Source organism: Coptis chinensis, chromosome 3 (assembly GCF_015680905.1).
Source record: "Coptis chinensis isolate HL-2020 chromosome 3, ASM1568090v1, whole genome shotgun sequence".
Lineage (NCBI taxonomy): Eukaryota > Viridiplantae > Streptophyta > Magnoliopsida > Ranunculales > Ranunculaceae > Coptis > Coptis chinensis.
This window is the reverse complement of record NC_141458.1, coordinates 7,466,762-7,483,316: the sequence shown is the minus strand read 5'-3', so window position 1 is coordinate 7,483,316 and position 16,555 is coordinate 7,466,762. Positions and strand designations below refer to the sequence as shown.

The 16,555-nt window shown below is 36.6% G+C and overlaps 3 protein-coding genes across 8 annotated transcripts; 1 reads left to right on the top strand and 2 right to left on the bottom strand.

Moving 5' to 3' along the window:
• Positions 1 to 254: 254 nt before the first annotated feature.
• LOC147507647 (deSI-like protein At4g17486) lies at positions 255 to 2,482 on the bottom strand. Its single transcript, XM_086600355.1, has 4 exons — positions 2,216 to 2,482; positions 1,087 to 1,374; positions 895 to 975; positions 255 to 737 (listed from the first exon to the last, which is right to left on the bottom strand). Exons 1-4 carry the CDS (start codon positions 2,361 to 2,363, stop codon positions 598 to 600), a joined length of 657 nt encoding a protein of 218 aa, XP_086456481.1. The 5' UTR covers positions 2,364 to 2,482; the 3' UTR covers positions 255 to 597.
• Positions 2,483 to 3,269: 787 nt separating this feature from the next.
• LOC147507646 (CRC domain-containing protein TSO1-like) lies at positions 3,270 to 10,065 on the top strand. 2 transcript variants are annotated; one of them, XM_086600348.1, is made up of 13 exons: positions 3,270 to 3,457; positions 4,442 to 4,602; positions 4,719 to 5,304; positions 5,425 to 5,550; positions 6,282 to 6,774; positions 6,849 to 6,900; positions 6,984 to 7,055; positions 7,143 to 7,326; positions 7,407 to 7,505; positions 7,603 to 7,669; positions 8,589 to 8,754; positions 8,854 to 9,535; positions 9,644 to 10,065. In XM_086600348.1, the coding sequence occupies exons 1-12, from the start codon at positions 3,392 to 3,394 to the stop codon at positions 9,515 to 9,517; spliced, it is 2,736 nt and encodes a 911-aa protein (XP_086456474.1). In that variant the 5' UTR covers positions 3,270 to 3,391; the 3' UTR covers positions 9,518 to 9,535; positions 9,644 to 10,065. The 2 variants fall into 2 exon arrangements, with proteins under 2 accessions (XP_086456474.1, XP_086456475.1); XM_086600349.1 differs by lacking the exon at positions 3,270 to 3,457 and adding an exon at positions 3,835 to 3,943.
• A 1,733-nt stretch (positions 10,066 to 11,798) lies between these two features.
• LOC147507645 (uncharacterized) lies at positions 11,799 to 16,346 on the bottom strand. 5 transcript variants are annotated; one of them, XM_086600351.1, is made up of 9 exons: positions 16,120 to 16,346; positions 15,626 to 15,832; positions 14,948 to 14,984; positions 14,742 to 14,811; positions 14,471 to 14,575; positions 13,708 to 13,858; positions 13,459 to 13,541; positions 12,211 to 12,304; positions 11,799 to 12,074 (listed from the first exon to the last, which is right to left on the bottom strand). In XM_086600351.1, exons 2-9 carry the CDS (start codon positions 15,766 to 15,768, stop codon positions 11,996 to 11,998), a joined length of 762 nt encoding a protein of 253 aa, XP_086456477.1. In that variant the 5' UTR covers positions 15,769 to 15,832; positions 16,120 to 16,346; the 3' UTR covers positions 11,799 to 11,995. The 5 variants fall into 5 exon arrangements, with proteins under 5 accessions (XP_086456477.1, XP_086456476.1, XP_086456479.1 ...); XM_086600350.1 differs by having other exon boundaries at positions 15,626 to 15,790; positions 16,120 to 16,260; XM_086600353.1 differs by having other exon boundaries at positions 15,993 to 16,129.
• Positions 16,347 to 16,555: the final 209 nt, after the last annotated feature.

Here is a 16,555-nt window from a genome sequence, read left to right as displayed (position 1 = left end):
TAAATGAAAGTAAGCACACTGGTGTTCTCAGTCGAACTCCCAAGTCCCACCTAATCTATCTCCGAACACAGATTTGTTCTGCACAGACACTCGCACCATTATACCATCTTGTGATATATTTTCACTATTGAAAAAGAAACAATAGGATGCAGACATTAGAACTGGATTCAATCAAGGTTGAAGATTAATTTCATTGGTTCAGAGAGACAGAAAATTGTTTGGTTGGTTGCATCTTTGCACTATAAAGACATCAATTAATTGTGACAATACTGACGAATAACTCCATTTCTTTCAAAGTTGCAAGTGTTGAATACATACAAACAATTAAACACTAATAAATTACAACAAACAAACAGGCAATTATCCAATCCGTTCAGAAGTATACAAGCAATTTGCAAAACTTACCAGGGAGACACCATTAAAAATGAGAGCAATAGAATAAATTTGGCAAATAAATGGAAAAGACGAGAAAGAAAGGCTGGAGCAAAAGAGAACGGATTAATATGGCTTCAGGGTTGAAACTTGAAGCTCCAATATGTGCAACTATCGCGGGCCACTAAAAATATGATTCATTGTTGCTTCAACATGAGGTATGTATCACCTATGGGCTTCTTTTATAAATGCAATCTCAGCACCACCTGAGGATGGTGACAGGAGGTGTTTATCTTGATCTGCATCATCACTTTCTATATGTTCACGCGGAGTGGTAGCTGAGTGAGATTCGGACACATCTTCTTCTGAGTACCACACATACATTTGAAAATGTTAGTACAAGTATTTTTTTTCAGCAGTAAACCAAGGATAAAATAAGTACTATTCAAGGTATCCTGTAGTTTTCAGGACAACAATACCAATAGAACCATAACACGAACTAGGAATGAGAATACTACGAACCAGAATAGCCATGGTAATCAGGCAGCTGTTTAAATGTAGGAACTTGAAAGCTTTCTGGAAGGAGACAACTGCAAAAGGCACCTGAAATATAGACCAGACCTTAAATGTTGAGAAATAATGAATTTCAAAAAAAAAATATCGTTAATAATAAGTAATAAACAAAGAATCAAATGAAAATAAGTGCCTGCCTACCCAGTCGGGCAAGTCGGTTTATCCATCCTGGTATTTGTTTGCCTGTCAATCTCAAGGAAAGGTCATCTGTAAAATGGTTGCAATTTTTGGAGATCAGGTGATAGGTGTCTCCATGGTACTCTGAAGCCATGCTCTCCAAAAAAGCCCGAAACTCAGAAGGTGGCACTGTTGTATGACCCAACAACATAGAGGATTTATACACAAAACCGGGGCAACTCTTTGGCTCTACCTCAAATACACCACTAACAGGGTACTCGTGCGCTCCAAATCCATACTCCATACCATGTACTGTTAATCCAAAAGGCAAGTGCAATAATTTTTATTAGATAAACCATCATTCAAGAAACTTACCACATAGAGTTCTATATTAATCTTATATTATTGCTAGTAGTTGGTAATCGTGATCGTGATATGGCTTTACCACTCACTAAGTAGATTTATTAAATCTGAATTCATGACAACCTCACCCATGATACTTACAATTACATATTAATACTCGCCTCCTTTACGATTGTCTACCTACAGCTTTAATAAAATCTTTCCAGACACACAAACATATTTCCTCTCCCTAAGAAAACTCCTTTCATCAGCATAGTATTTCCATGTAACAGATTGTTCGTAGTATGCAAATATCAATTGGAACCTCAACTTATTGATGCTACTACTAAAACCGAAGTGGCCTAATTTTAAATCTCAAGTGAGAATATAGAATGCCCGCAAGAGCAACAGTTAAATTTTTCAATACAGTATTTGAAGTGTGGCATTTCTTCTTCATTTTATCAGGAGAGTAAATACGAGTAAGAAAATGTATGACCCGTATCTGTCCACATAGTATGTCTCTTACTATGCAGTCATCAGAAGCCACTGTAGCAATGTAGGAGCACAAATTGTAGCAGCATCCAATATTAGGAGAAGCAATCCGTAGCGCTCCAACATATCATACCAATAATGTTTTTTTTTAGATAATTAGACCAATAATGTTCAATTACATCACATTACTCTTCTGAAAAAACAACAGCATATGAAAAGAATCATCTTTTTTAAAATTCTGAGCTAAAATCAGCATTCTCATATAGAACAAATAAAATCCCAAATGCCCAAATTCAAATGGATAATAAAAAGAGCTGACCTTCAATACCAGAGTGAAAGATACCAAAACCAAGCCAGTAAGAATAGATGTTAAGAGGAGTTAAATCATATACATTAACAAACACTTCATGAGTCGTCGCTTTGTTGTAATTATCTTGATTATCTTCTGATGGTGTTGTTGAGTTCATTTTCTTCTGCAACTCTAGAAGCCCCCTTAAAACTCTAGATGGATCTTCTTTCTTTTGTTGAAAGAGAACGAAGAAAGGAATTAGACTTTAAAGTTGACTGATTTCAGATTTCAGATTTCAGATTTCAGCAAAAACAGAAGCTGACGGGACACGGGAGGAATCGGTTTGGGCTTTTTTTTAAAACGTAAGCACTGTTTTTATTTAGCCCAGCCCAATGTTAAGGCCCAAATGGCTTTACTGATTTCGCTCCATAGCGAGCAGGATTCTGCATTTTGACCTTTGAAAATTGCAACATCGTGATAATTCTGATCAAACTGAGAGTGTTAGATAATCAAATAAACAGACAATGACTTACCACTTCTCTGGTTAAATTCCTGAAACCTATATCAGCATTATCTGAAGTTTTTTTTTTTTTTTATCAATACAAAGATTTGTAAAAATTTGAACAAATTAATCAAAGAAGTGGGAGAGTTTTCTGCCACCATTTTTTTTGTTTTGGCTAACCGGGTGTCTGAGCTAGCTTATGCGCACCTCGACTAATCCCGAGACCTGGTTAGAAAAATAAAAAAATAAAAAATTTAAACAAATGTACTAATGCTCCCTCACACACCGTCTATGTCCATGCCATTATATGATCAAAACAAAAATATTAGCGACTTAAATAAAAAAAAACATCGAAAGGACACAAACCATTATCTAATTTGGTTGATCTCATTGGAGGACTGTACAAAGGTGCCTCTCGACATGAACCACACAATGGGAAAAACGAAACAAGTTCTATGAAGGGTCTTCTTGTAATAATATTTTAGAACGTTCATAGGGAGTGGAAAATAAATAGCCTAAAAAGTTTCTAAAATACAAGGTAGCCGAAAAGAAATCCCCCGCCCAAGATTTAAGTCTTTGGCGCTCCTCACCCAAAAAAAAACAGAAAAAAAGGAAAAGGAAAAAAAATCATTTTTTTCAGAAACGAAGAGAGAGAAATAAGCATAAAATGCAACAAGAGAGAATTAGGGTTAGGGTTTATCACTATGAATTCTCCTGAAAGTAATAAACTCATTGCTTCTTCTTCTTCTTCAGATTCTCCCGTTGTTCAAGTATACATTGCCCCCCTCTTTTTTTTTTCAGTTCACTCATTTCTACTATTTATTTACTAAATCTCGTGTTGGTTTCTGATTGGTTGTCTGTATTTGTGTTTTTTAGTTCAATTTGATTAATTTTTGGTTGGATTAGTGTTTTACATTTGGGAATTTACGTCGGATTGATGTTTGATTCGTTTTTTTTTTTTTTTTTTAACGTTTGGTTGTAATGTTGGTGATGTGGTATGGTTGGGAGTGATGTTAGGTTTTGGTAATGAGGGGTTTTTAAGGTTAGGGTTGAATTGTGGTTGGTTAATTAGGGTTTGGGTGTTAGGGTTTTTTATGTGGTTGGACTTGAACTGGACTTGGAGTAGTTGAGTAACTGATTTTTTTTCTATTTGCGAGGGGAATTTTGTCGGTGGTTGTTATGGGATGTTGTTTTGATTGAGTAATGACGAGTGAAGTGAATGGATTGCATTGCTAATGGACATTGATTACTTAAAAGTGAGGATTTTTGCGAGGGATTAACTCTTGTCAGTGCACTCTTTGAATGTTGAGTAGTGTTGGACTAAAGCTCCATGTGGAGTTGAGGCTGAGGCGGTAGACATTGGACCTCTTTGTTGTTCCGCCTCAGCTGCTCCGTGTCAAGTTCTTAATGCATAATGGATTCTGGATTGTATTGACACACTTGCTTCGATTAAAATTGCATTCTTTTGATAATGGCGTAGGTAACATGAAATGTACTGTAAACATGTAGGACCCTGGCCTGGGGTCTGCTGAGTAGGAAAGACATTTGGGCCTAAACTGATACATTAAACAAAATATGGGGTTTTATGTGGAGGATATTATTTATTACATTTAGCCATTCAGGTGTCATTTTATTCGTGATTGACAGTAAGAGCAAATTGGACATTCTTTTGTAGCTTTGGAATTGGGTGTTTCATATATGTTCAACATGTGGAACTTGCATTTTGTAATTTACATTTGCTCTATTGATTGTAGGAATCCCCATTGTTTAACTACCTTTGCAACCTATCTCCCATTAAGCCTGTCAAGGCAGCACATGTTGCACAAGGCTTTCCAGAGCTTAGTATTCCTACGCCGCCACCAGTGTTTACATCACTGCGCCTTAATCCACATCCAGAAACAAATTTTCTAAAGAGGTGAGGCTTTTGGTTTACTGGGTCTTTGTAATTTGGTATATTAATGTTTTTGTCGTTCATATAGTTGAGATTACAGCTGCTTTTGGTTGGATGAATCTGTTTCACTTCTGTGCCAGGTCAAAATATTCGCACTCTTCAAATGCAGCACTCTCTCTCGAGCATGAACATAGAAGAAATACAGTTGCGGTGGGTTCAGATATTTCTGAACGATCTAGCAGGAAATTGATGGTTGGTATTGTTCCTTGTATTCGTAAAGCTTGTGACAGCAAGGATTCAGTGCAAGTTCAACCCAGCAGTCCGTCAGGATGTGTGGACGAATACCTTGCTGATTCTGTTGAAGTTGGCTGTGATTCTTCAGATTCAGCCAATTTATGTTTGAATCAAGCTGATGATGCACCCGAAGCGTTACAAAGTGGATGCATTAGATCTAAAGAAACCACAGTTTTGGCCTTCAATGCTGGGGACAAAATGTTGAAAAATATGGAGGGTGAAACTGATGTGCAGATTATATCCTCAGTTGGCACTGAGGAGAACCTACAAGGGAACACACTGGCAGTTGTTGAAGCAGAAAATCACAAAGGTGAAAGGCAGTCCGTTGAGCATCCAGATCTAATATCTGAGGATATCAAAGACATCAATTCGTCTGACTTCTCTCATCAGCCTCCATCTGCTGCACAAAGTTTCACACATTTAGATACCCAGGTTATCACAGATTCTTTTGTAATTTATCTTAAAGAAAAAGAAGCTACATTTTATTGACAAATTAATAAAATATCTACTCAGAAGTCTTTGCACTATGAACTAAAAGATATTAACTTGCAGAGTGGCGAAGGAGAGCAGGAGGGGAAAAGCGACAAAAACCCCCAAGTGCTACCTGAGAATCTTCTGATTGATGAGCATGCGGTACTATCAAATGAATCAATTGAGAACAAGATCGGCGATCTTGAGGTGCCTAGAAACATATCTTTTTTTTATACTATTTAGTAAATCAGTTTATAGGTTTAAACTATCATGAACATATAAAAGTCAAAATTAGTAAATGGTGGGATAAAGTGGATCAATGGTTACGGCTTGTGAATTATGATTGACCTTGGATACACAATTGTTGACTTATCAATGTGTCACAAGGTATTGTATCTATGTGTATGCCAACAAATTTAGAAGAGGGACCAGGTAAACTGATTCCACCCCCCTCCTCTCTCTCTCTCTCTTAATTATATAGTTTGCCTCGTCACAATATAGTCTTTTTCATGGAAAAGGTTCTCTCACCTTTGTTTTTGTCAAACCAAGTACACAAAGTTTCTGTAGGTTTATCTTGCTGTCACGTCCTTCAATGCAAAGTTAGCGGATGAAACCTATAAATGGCTGAGACAAATCAAGTTCTTTTTTGAAAGTTTAGACACCTAGTTCTCAGTTATGTTACCATTCCTGTCTTACCCTAGTAAAATGACCATGCTGGCGGTTGAAGCTGATACCATAAATGCATTTTTCGCTCAAACGAAATTGTTACTTTGCCCATTTTGGAAATTGATTGATATTGTGTTTGCGTGCATGTTTTTCATATGTTCCTCTTTTGAGAACATCACCATGCTGGCTGGTTATTATTCTCTATTATATTTGTTTGGTATTGGTTATTTTTAGAATTTTTTGCAGCAGTTTAACTTCAATAGTAAATGTAGGAGGCTGGGCAGCACCAGCGTGGCACCCGCAGGCGCTGTCTTCAGTTTGAGGCTTCAGAGGCCCGCAGAAAATTTATCAGTACAAATTGTGGTTTTTCAAGTCCTGCTATTATTACCCGCTGCTCAAGTGTAACTGCAAATCCTACAAACTTGGAGATATTGGGATCATCTCAGTCGGATCTTGCAACTCCAAGCAATAACTGCACGGTCAATTCTTCTCATCTAATGCCCTCAAAATTGTCTCTCGTCTCAGCTAAAAGACTAGATACTCATGTTGATAGATCTGTTCGAAATGGTGGAAAGTCATCCATAAGAGGTCCATTGCCATCTGGGATAGGCTTGCACTTGAATAGCATTGTAAACACTGCAGCTATGGTCTGCCCCTCGTCTTCAAGCATAAACTCTACTGAAGATGATTATCCAAGTGTACAGAGAGAGAAGTCATCATCTGTGTTGGTCGCAGAAAACTCTCCCACTTCTCCAGTTCCTTATGGTATGAGTAAACAATTGGATAGTTTTTTTTTCAATTTTTTGAAGTTTGTAGTGAGATTTTTTTTTTTTCTCCAGATGACGCTGATGGAATTCAGGAATTTAACCAAATGAGCCCCACAAAGAAGAGGCAAGTCATTTTCTGTTTATTTCATTATCTGACGCTCTCTGATTTTCCTTTTGGGTATGGGATTAATGATTTGCAATGTCCAGGAAGAGGACATACACCATTGAGGACGAAGGTTGCAAGCGTTGCAATTGTAGAAGGTCCAAATGCTTGAAACTGTAAGTCATGCAAGATATGATAATAACAAATGAATTCTAGTAAGCCAATCCCTTTATCGTTGATCATGTGCACATTATTGTTGGCAGTTATTGTGAGTGTTTTGCTGCTGGAATATATTGTGCTGAACCTTGTGCATGCCAAGGGTGCTTCAACAAACCTGAATATGAAGATATGGTTCTTGGAACCCGGCAACAAATTGAAACACGCAATCCACTTGCGTTTGCTCCTAAAATTGTACGTCGTGTGACGGCATCCCCAGCAAACAGCGGAGTAAGGAATCTCTTTCTAGCTCCATTTGAAAGCACTTTATGGTCTTTGGAGAGCTAAAATCTCTTGATTCCACTCTGCAGGAAGATACTAACAAGGTGACACCTGCCTCAGCAAGGCATAAAAGGGGATGCAATTGCAAGAAGTCCATGTGTCTTAAAAAATACTGTGAATGCTTTCAGGTTTAGATATTTGTTCCAAGCTTGGTCTTATTGCCATTTGTAATATAATTTATTCTCTTGCCACTGGACATGCTTACCTGTCTTTTCTGTTATACAGTCTGGTGTTGGATGCTCTGCTGGATGTAGATGTGAAGGGTGCAAAAATTCTTTTGGCATCAAAGAAGGTAAGTTTTAAACTTTCATTAGAAAACGGATGATTGTGTAATATTGAGATATAACATAGTTGAAAGGTGTATAAGTGTAGCAACTGATTTTGTGATAAACAATCTGTTGAAAGTCAAAATGTCGTACTACACATAGTTCGAACCTTGGATCTATCAGCATGGATGTGGGTGTTCAGGGTATGACTGGTGGAAGTGATGAAATTGATGAAAACACACACGCACACATACAGTAGCAAGACTCGTGGACTAAAATATGTTTTACATAACTTAAAAAATGTGATATTTACTCAGTACTCAGGTCGAAGAATAAGGATAGTACTCCATTATATGGTGCATTCCTTATGAAATGCATTGTTCACTTACAAATATGATAATTCATATATATCATGTTTAAGTGCTTCAGTTAAAATCCCTCCTTCTGTTTTGGATAAGTAGAAACAGTGAAAATCTTAACTAGAAGTAGTTGATTTTGGATTCTACTCTAGGTCTGTACCAAGGAGTGCTAATCTGGAATTTTGGTGGAAGTGTTTCTGCAGTTCCATAACTAGTATATCTTTATTTGGTGATAAAACTAATCATATTGGGCACTGCCCACTTTTCAACTTTATTTGCATCTGTATCTCATTATTCAACAAGTAACGATATAATAAATTAGTTTATTTGTTTTGCATCTTTGTTATACTTGGTTATATGTTGCATGCCACATAGGCATTTAACTTTTGTAACTTGCTTCCACAGACAGTTTTTTTTTTTTTGTATATAATTGCTGACTTGCTGAGTCAAGTGCATGTATTATGATAATCTTGATTAGCTAACAATATCTAAAATTTAGAAGGTGTCCCTTTTCCTGTTGTTGCTCTTGATGCTTTTGTGCTTGCATTTGGATAACCTAAATATCAAGATGTTCACTCCTTTGTAGGATATAATGAAATTCGTGATATGATATCCACAAAGCTAGATAGGGACAGTTGGGAGGACCGGTCTGAGGGAAAGCTGGTTATGGGGAATAGGAGAGATGTCATACACCCAGAACATTGTCATCCACACAATCTCACACCCGTAACTCCATCATTTCAGCATTCAAAGTACATATTTTCAAACCCCAGCAGTATTTAATACCTGAATTATATATTTCGCCCTCTGATTTTACTTTTTGTCCTTGTTCCTCTTTTTTTAATATACAGTCACGGAAGAGACGTTCCTAAATCTCGGTTTCTAGGTAGATGCCTTCCATCACCGGAATCTGACACAAGGTCTCCAGGAAATTTAAAACCCCATAGCACTCGATCTACAACGGGTGAAGGGCGTTTGGATATAGGCTTTGGTCAGGAGTTTGAATACAGTGTTACAGGAAGGTTGAATTTTTCCCCAAGGTGGGATGGACTTGAGGACATATATAATCTCACTCCATTGGCACAGCCTCCCATGAACTCTACGGACATTTCATCCCCATCCCATAGTAGGGAATGTGCCAAGGTTTCACAGGTTCAATTACAAGGAAGTGTTCGCTTGTCTGGTTCTCTTTGTTGGCGTACTTCGCCCATTACACCAAGGCCTCAGTTAAGTGGGAGCAAGTTGTGTCATGAGTCTGACTCTGATATTGGGTATGAGATTCTAGAGGATGACACTCCTGACATACTGAAGGACACTCACACTCCCATCAAGGCTGTGAAAGCAAGCTCTCCAAATCAGAAGCGGGTCTCACCTCCAAATACGCACTTGCACAGTCTGAGGTCAAGCTCATCTCCTGGCTTGAGAAGCGGACGTAAATTTGTGTTGCAATCTATATCTTCTTTCCCTTCTCTTACCCCATATAGTGACCCTAAAGGTAGTAGTAGCAACAATTGAGTTGCGTGCTTGTTCAGGGTGAGTGTTGATTATATTATGAATGGTTAGTTCTCTATTTTTATTGTTATTTCATTTTCTTTTCATTATAGTGACACTGGTTTTGCTGTTGGTTTTTTGTGTCTGCAGACTCGTTTGTTCTCTTGGCTGCAGTGGAACCAAATAGCTTCATTTTCAATAAGTTCCAGAGTTGGGATGGTACATGGCATGCTCAGCATACGAAAACCACTTGCAGCTTTTCCCATATATCAGTAATGCTATAGCTCCTATGGTCAGTGTTAATAACTTACATTACATGACCTGGGTCGGATCCCAAGTAGACATCTATTTAAATGTGCAATATTGACAGATAAATATTGTGGTTATACCAGTCATCCACGCCTTCAGACTTCCCAACTGTGTTATTCATCATTTACTTGACCTTTACTCCAGTTGGCTTAATTGCTTTGTAGCAACTTATAAAGAGATGAATTTGTCCCCTGTTAGGCCAAAGTTATTGATATTTTCATAAAGATCAAAATATTGAAAGTTCCAATTCACTTTTGTTCAAATACATAGCCGGTGTTGCTACCCATTTATGTAGGGGTGATATTTGTCTTCTAGTTAGTTTGTTGAGATCTGGAGTTCTGGACCTCATTTACTCTGAGACTGAAAATAAGTTTCACACTTGTTAACGTACCTTTATTCTGTAACAGAGGGAAAAAAAACACAAACTTCGGATTGTACTGATTACAAGTTACAATTGGCGGGATGATTTTCCATGGCGCCAGGCATATTGATGAAGAGGATATCTGCCTGTGAAAAGTTTAAATCCTACTCGCTAGACATGTTTGTCTTGGTCGGAGTTTTTGAGTTTGCTTAGGTCCATTACGATTGTTGGTAAGAAAATGCTTCGAAGTCCTTCGTTTAGGCTGCGAAAAATATATTTGTGAAACGTAACCTAAGGGCTGCTAGCAAAAAATGATGTACCCAAGAGTCCAAGACCTAGCAAAAGCTGATGCTCCATAATTTTCGGTGGTCATTAGCAGTTTGGCCATTTCCTCAAGACAAGACAGGAGGAAAACCTGCTAGTGGGATTGTGTTGGTAAACAACAAAAGAAAGTAAAGAAACTCAAAACTTGTGAAAATGTTCCACTGGTTCATCTTATGCTTCCTTCGCAGTTTCAAGTCTTCTGCCCTAAAACAGATTTAATAAGCTTGTCAGAAAGCATAATCCTCGACCGAAAGTTCTTAATCCTTCTTGTTCGCAAACTTTGCTCGTGAAGTCACTTTGTGAAGTACATTTTCCTCAACTGTATGATGCTTATTCACCCCCTTTAAACTCTTCTTTATCACCATACATTGCACAGTTTCCTGCAAACTCTTTGCTGCATTACACGCACCGTTTGCTGCATTACACGGTCGCACCCTCAGTATTTGTTCCCTTAAGGAAGAGCTTATGGCGTGAACGTTTTATCCATTTCTACATTCCAGTCCTACAAGTTTTAGGCTGCGTTTTTGAGGATGGAAATGAGATGGGAATGAAAAAATCTAGTGTGGTCCACCTTTTCCATAAGTTTAATGTGTTTGTTTGCTATGGAAAAGAAAATTGTCTTTCTCCTGTGAAAACTAAACTATGGCTCAACCTTCGGATTTGAGGGGAAAGGAAAAAAATCGGCTAGTTTTTCTATCCGTAGCTTTTGCATAACATAACAAACAGTCAAGGAAAAAAAAGGGAAATAAAATTTAATAAAAAATATATAATTTTTCTATTTCTTTTCTTTCTCAACTTTTGTCCTCACAAACATTATAGATTCTATTCCTGGGTTTTCCTTTCTTTTTCCGAAGTAACCAAATATACGCATAAAAAAAAAATCTACTTCATTAATTTCTTTTTTATTCTATAGTGGACCACTCATAGATTTTTCTTTACTTTCCTCAAATGAGTGAGGAAACAAAAAAAAAAAAAATCTACTTCATTAATTTCTTTTCTATTCTATAGTGACCACTCATAGATTTTTCTTTACTTTCCTCAAATGAGTGAGGAAACAAACGCAGACTGTTCCATCCACGGTCACAGGTTCAGAGTTGTAAAATGTAATATTTACTTCTCTTAATACATTGATGTGCAGAATTTTGCTAGGAAAGTTTTATACTTTTACATTTGTCTTTTGAACGTTTGAACATTTACCATCAATCATCAGCTGTATGTAGCAGTTCTCTACCCTAAAATTATGGTTTTCCATTTTCAATCATTAATTTCAGGTTCACTGTAAAATAAACAAATTCTATGGAATCCAAATCATAACCCAATAAAAGTTTCATAAACCAATCAGGGGAGGGGGTTTGTCATAAAAAGTCACGAGTTTTGAGATTCACCAACACCAATACCAGAAAACATACAACTGAAAACCACCTCTACGGCTTTACCACCTACCCCAAGTCCAACATCTGCTTAAAATAATCAACTTTTATGAACAAGCCATATAATCTTTAGCTCATTCATCCGTCCAGCTCCAACCTCGCTGAAAGCCAATTACAGACCTCATTTATTTCTTCAGGAACGGTATAGTGGCCAAGCCTGCAAAACCAAATCAGGTGTTCCAGAAAAAAAGTTTTTAGCTCTATCAAATTACAAATTTCTATTTTTGTTTATCTCTATATCAATAACAGCAACAAGAATGAAAATTAGATATTAAGCAAGGAGAGTCAGATACCCGCTGTAGCTTTTAAAAATAAGATTCTGGAATCCGACAGATTTTAACACCTCTGAAGATCTTTCACCATGTTTATGGAGGACGACATCATCACCTGACAAAATGGGACAAAAATCATTGTTACCACTCACAACAAAGGTTGACGATCAGGCTATACATATTCAGCCCCCTCTTAACTTGAATATGTGCATGAAGTCTTAACAAGTTATTTGCCGTGTTTCTATGCTTCTGCTGACTGCTTTTTAAGACTGTAAAATCACACATATTATCTGGAGACGGCATATTTGAGCATTTCCAGTGCACAGTCTAAAGTACACTGTCATTTGAGATTTATAGACTACTTACACGGACATTTTTACACACGGTATATAGTGGTCCAATGCTAATGACTGAAATGGGTATGATTTGGTCCCGTGAAGCAAATTATTTTCAGTGGCCTTACTTTTCAAACTTAGCTTGTTAATCGGATGAGATAAGTTTCTGTCTACAACTTAGCTTGTTAACTCACTTGCTGTCTGTGGATTGTATACAGTAGATAGTAAATATTTTAAACTTGAGAAGATATTTGCAGGCTTGTCTTTGATAGTCTTTGCTTTGGAGGTTTTTGTTTTTTCCATGTTATATAACCTAGCCTAGGCTATTTAGTATTTACACATTTTCGAGATTCTCTTAGCCTACGTTCTAAACACTAGGAAAAACACTTAAAAAAAGCCAAACGCGTAACTAATTAGTAATAGAATTAAACATTTTAGCACTTATCATAAAGTATAAGACTAAACTGATTTGTCTTAAAGAAACAAAATTGATACTTATAATAAATAGGATTAATGATTCCAGTAGAGACGTAGAGTAGAGGAAAAATGTACTTATATAGTGACTCGGATACACATATTGGGAGTTTGGGACTTGGGATATGTAATTTCGGTAGAAAGACACCATCCCATTATGTAATGGAATCATCAATTCCACCAACTAGAATCAAGTTCCTCACAGAATAAGGCTTGCAACTTATAACCATCACCATCTCAAACTAAGTTATCAACTAATAACTTTAAAAACGATATATTTATAAACCTAATAAGCCTCTTGGGGATCTATTGACATGGATTAAAATGAAGATATTTTTGTTTGGTTTTGTGACCAACTTTCAAGGAATGCAATTATAGATTCAACTCACATACTTTGGTTTCCTCTTCTATATCCTAGATATACAAAATAGTAATAATAAATAATGAGCTACATGAATACCTTTTCCGTGGCAAAGCAAAAGGGGCAAGGATGAAGCACGAGTTGTGGCCTCTTGTGAATCTTCAATCTTGTTTTTCAAGCCCCTGGATAACAATGGATGCAAATGATTCATATAGGCAATGGGATAGTTTCACACAGAATTAACTCAAGGTGTCCAACTGTGAAACTTTGAACATGTGGAGGTGGATACAGTAGAGATTTTTGTTTCATGTGTGTGTGGAAGATGCGCATAGTCAATAGAAGCCAAACCGTGCACATGGGAGCCAGCCACTTAGACCAACAACTGCAGCAAAGTTGACTGGGTATGGGTTCCCATTCCCATATTTCCCCTGAGCACAGCAAGTTGCAGAGTAGAGGGCAGTTGCAGCACCCATACTGAAGCCTCCAATACCAAGTTTGACTGTAACAAATAGAGAAGCAGAGATGATGACAGTATCACAAATTTACGTTAAGTGAAGACAGATGAGTTTCATCACTTTTCTCTATCACTGTAAAAAACATGAATACAGGACATGTCTTGATGTATTTAAGTGGATTCGTGTATATAGTTATTTTTTGAAGATGCAGACTGTTCTTTTTCTTTTCCAGAACATAGATAGTACATGATATGCAATTGGAGAGACACTACAAGAAAACGATATAACTATCCAGAGACAGAAGTACAAAATATCTATAATAAGAAATGAGAGTAACAAGGCACATTCTTGTGCTAATATATATTTAGAAGACGTGATGAAACTTACTGGTACTCTCTAATTAATTCATTTTGTGTCAAAACAGGAAGAAAGGATATGTCTGTATGTATTCAAGCGCTATCGGTGAAAATTACATGTTGATGAAGCTCCGTAAAATCTCAAGTTATAACCTATACACGTTTTGGAACTTGTAAAACTGATGGAGAAAATAACTACATTACTTCTTAGCAACGTTATCATGGCTATAAAAGAATTGATATATATCATTATCTAATTCATGCTAGGATTGTTTCATAGAATGTTTGGAAGAAACCTACTATCTTCAGGTTCTGTAGACAACAGTTGTGCAGCATGTGCTGCTGAAGCATCTAATCCTTCAACATCATCAGGGCCATCCTCTGAAAGATCTCCTACATCGAACCCTGACATGAAACAAAGAATCATCATTACTAGATCCTTGTTAGTGTTACTAAGTTTTTTTCCTTTCACAAAATTAGAAAATAAAGAGGCTAAAAATATGTGTGCACTGTTCTATAGCACCCTAAAACGTGATAGCATTAGATAAATATCTAAAACAATTAGTCTTACATGCAGTGGCAGGAAATCCACCAAAAATTGCTACTGGTTGGGTGGGAGCTGTTGGGCAAATCCATTTTATCTGAATCGTAGATTTTAATAGAGAAAAAAATGGTAAATGTCAGCAAAATAGTACCAGTTTCCCAACAAATGGAGATAAAACGGAAGTCATTGAAGTAGACGTTTCATTAGTTCAAAGAAACTATATAGGTCCTTACATTTGGAAGAGGAAGTGTTTCCAAGATCTGAGACCAACTGCACAACAACCCAATATGTTAATTTTCTGCATTGATGCCAGTCTCTTCTAAATAAACAAAGACTTCTTCAAAAGGCTAAAACACAGACGATGAGAAATAGATAATATGGAGAAATACCAACTCGATATCACTTTTGAGTACTTATTCATGTGCCACAAACTCAATGGTTAGGTACAAGTGCACAACCTTACAAGTAAACTCTACGCGTTCCAACAAATTAAGCTGATTACAATTTTCCTTAAAATCATTACTACCATGTTACTGTATAGGATCGAACCAACAAAAAAACCTAAAAGGCTGTAGTTGCAATTAAGTTTACTTAATTATTTAGCATATATGGCCATATTGGAGCAGTCTGGATCTGTGGTTTTTTTAACCCAGACCATGCATCCACACTACAGCCTTTATAGTTAGTCAATCCATTTGCAAGATTAGTTTAACAAAGACTAGAACTATGCTGTAGTTCTGTGTACAGCAAGACCGATTTCTACATCGAATCGATCAAAACAACAATCACAAAGACAAGGTTCTATATTTCAACTCGGGCACAGCATCCTTCTATTCTTAGTTTACTTACTCAAAAAATTAAGTAACAACGATAGAAACCACAACAAGCGAATGGTAAAGCAGTAATGATACCTTGCGCCATTGTCACCGAGACCATGTAGCCACACTATAGTAGCCTGGTGTTTTCCTTTGGGCTTGACCACATGGGTCCTTCCAAATTGAAATGTCCTAGCAACTCTACTACCAGAACCCATTGAAGGGTTAGTGAAGCTCATTGCAGCTGCCCGAATAACCGTACTGGTGAACGCAATTATTGCAATGAATTAAAAGAGCTTCTCCCTAACATAAAAAATAAAAATGTAATCAAGCTACAAGGTTTTAAAAAACAGCAAACAAGCTCATGAACAGATCAGAACCTATTTATTTTCATGACAAAAACACCTCAACTAACACAATAACATTTTTGAGTGTGAAATATATACATATATAAAATGATTACAGGCATTTTCATTGGTTTGTTAGCAGTTTGAGAGTAGAGTATAACAAACCCATTTTTTTTTTACTTCTTATGATTGATAAAGAAATAAATGGAAATAAAAAGATGGGGGTGAGTTTTGTGTGCGAACCTGAATTTACGGGCGTGGAGAAGACGGGAGAAATTAAATAAATACGAGTTTGTTTGCCTTTCACCTTTCCTTTTCCGCCCTTTGTTTTGTCAATTTATCCACGTGTCAAAACTTTCAACTTATTTTGGACCATATTTATTTCTGTTTCATTAAAACCAAAATCGTCGAGGGCAGAAATTAAAAATAGATAATGTTATAATTATAATTAAAAAAAAATATATATAATAAAAACTCCCTTATTATTACGACATGAAATTGGTCCCAAGGGCCATTTTATATTGAAAATTACTCTCAAAACTAGTATTTTTGTTTAATCATTTTCAAAGACAATTTTTGGATAAAAATAATTTGGAAAACCAATTTTCGATTGAAAATAACTCGTAAACACAAATAATCCGAATTTGAAATACCCGATTTTACAAAGAAAAGTATGAAA

What these genes read in the sequence shown, in the direction of transcription:
- LOC147507647 (XM_086600355.1), bottom strand. Translation starts at nt 2,363, where the DNA reads ATGAACTCAACAACACCATCAGAAGATAATCAAGATAATTACAACAAA. An exon ending in CTTTCACTCTGGTATTGAAG is followed by an intron (nt 1,375 to 2,215) that starts GTCAGCTCTTTT and finishes TTGGATTAACAG; the next exon opens with TACATGGTATGGAGTATGGA. An exon ending in TGATTACCATGGCTATTCTG is followed by an intron (nt 738 to 894) that starts GTTCGTAGTATT and finishes TGTGGTACTCAG; the next exon opens with AAGAAGATGTGTCCGAATCT.
- LOC147507646 (XM_086600348.1), top strand. Translation starts at nt 3,392, where the DNA reads ATGAATTCTCCTGAAAGTAATAAACTCATTGCTTCTTCTTCTTCTTCA. An exon ending in GAAACAAATTTTCTAAAGAG is followed by an intron (nt 4,603 to 4,718) that starts GTGAGGCTTTTG and finishes CTTCTGTGCCAG; the next exon opens with GTCAAAATATTCGCACTCTT. An exon ending in AATACTGTGAATGCTTTCAG is followed by an intron (nt 7,506 to 7,602) that starts GTTTAGATATTT and finishes TCTGTTATACAG; the next exon opens with TCTGGTGTTGGATGCTCTGC.
- LOC147507645 (XM_086600351.1), bottom strand. Translation starts at nt 15,768, where the DNA reads ATGAGCTTCACTAACCCTTCAATGGGTTCTGGTAGTAGAGTTGCTAGG. An exon ending in TGGATTTCCTGCCACTGCAT is followed by an intron (nt 14,576 to 14,741) that starts GTAAGACTAATT and finishes GTTTCATGTCAG; the next exon opens with GGTTCGATGTAGGAGATCTT. An exon ending in ATTTTTAAAAGCTACAGCGG is followed by an intron (nt 12,075 to 12,210) that starts GTATCTGACTCT and finishes TTGGTTTTGCAG; the next exon opens with GCTTGGCCACTATACCGTTC.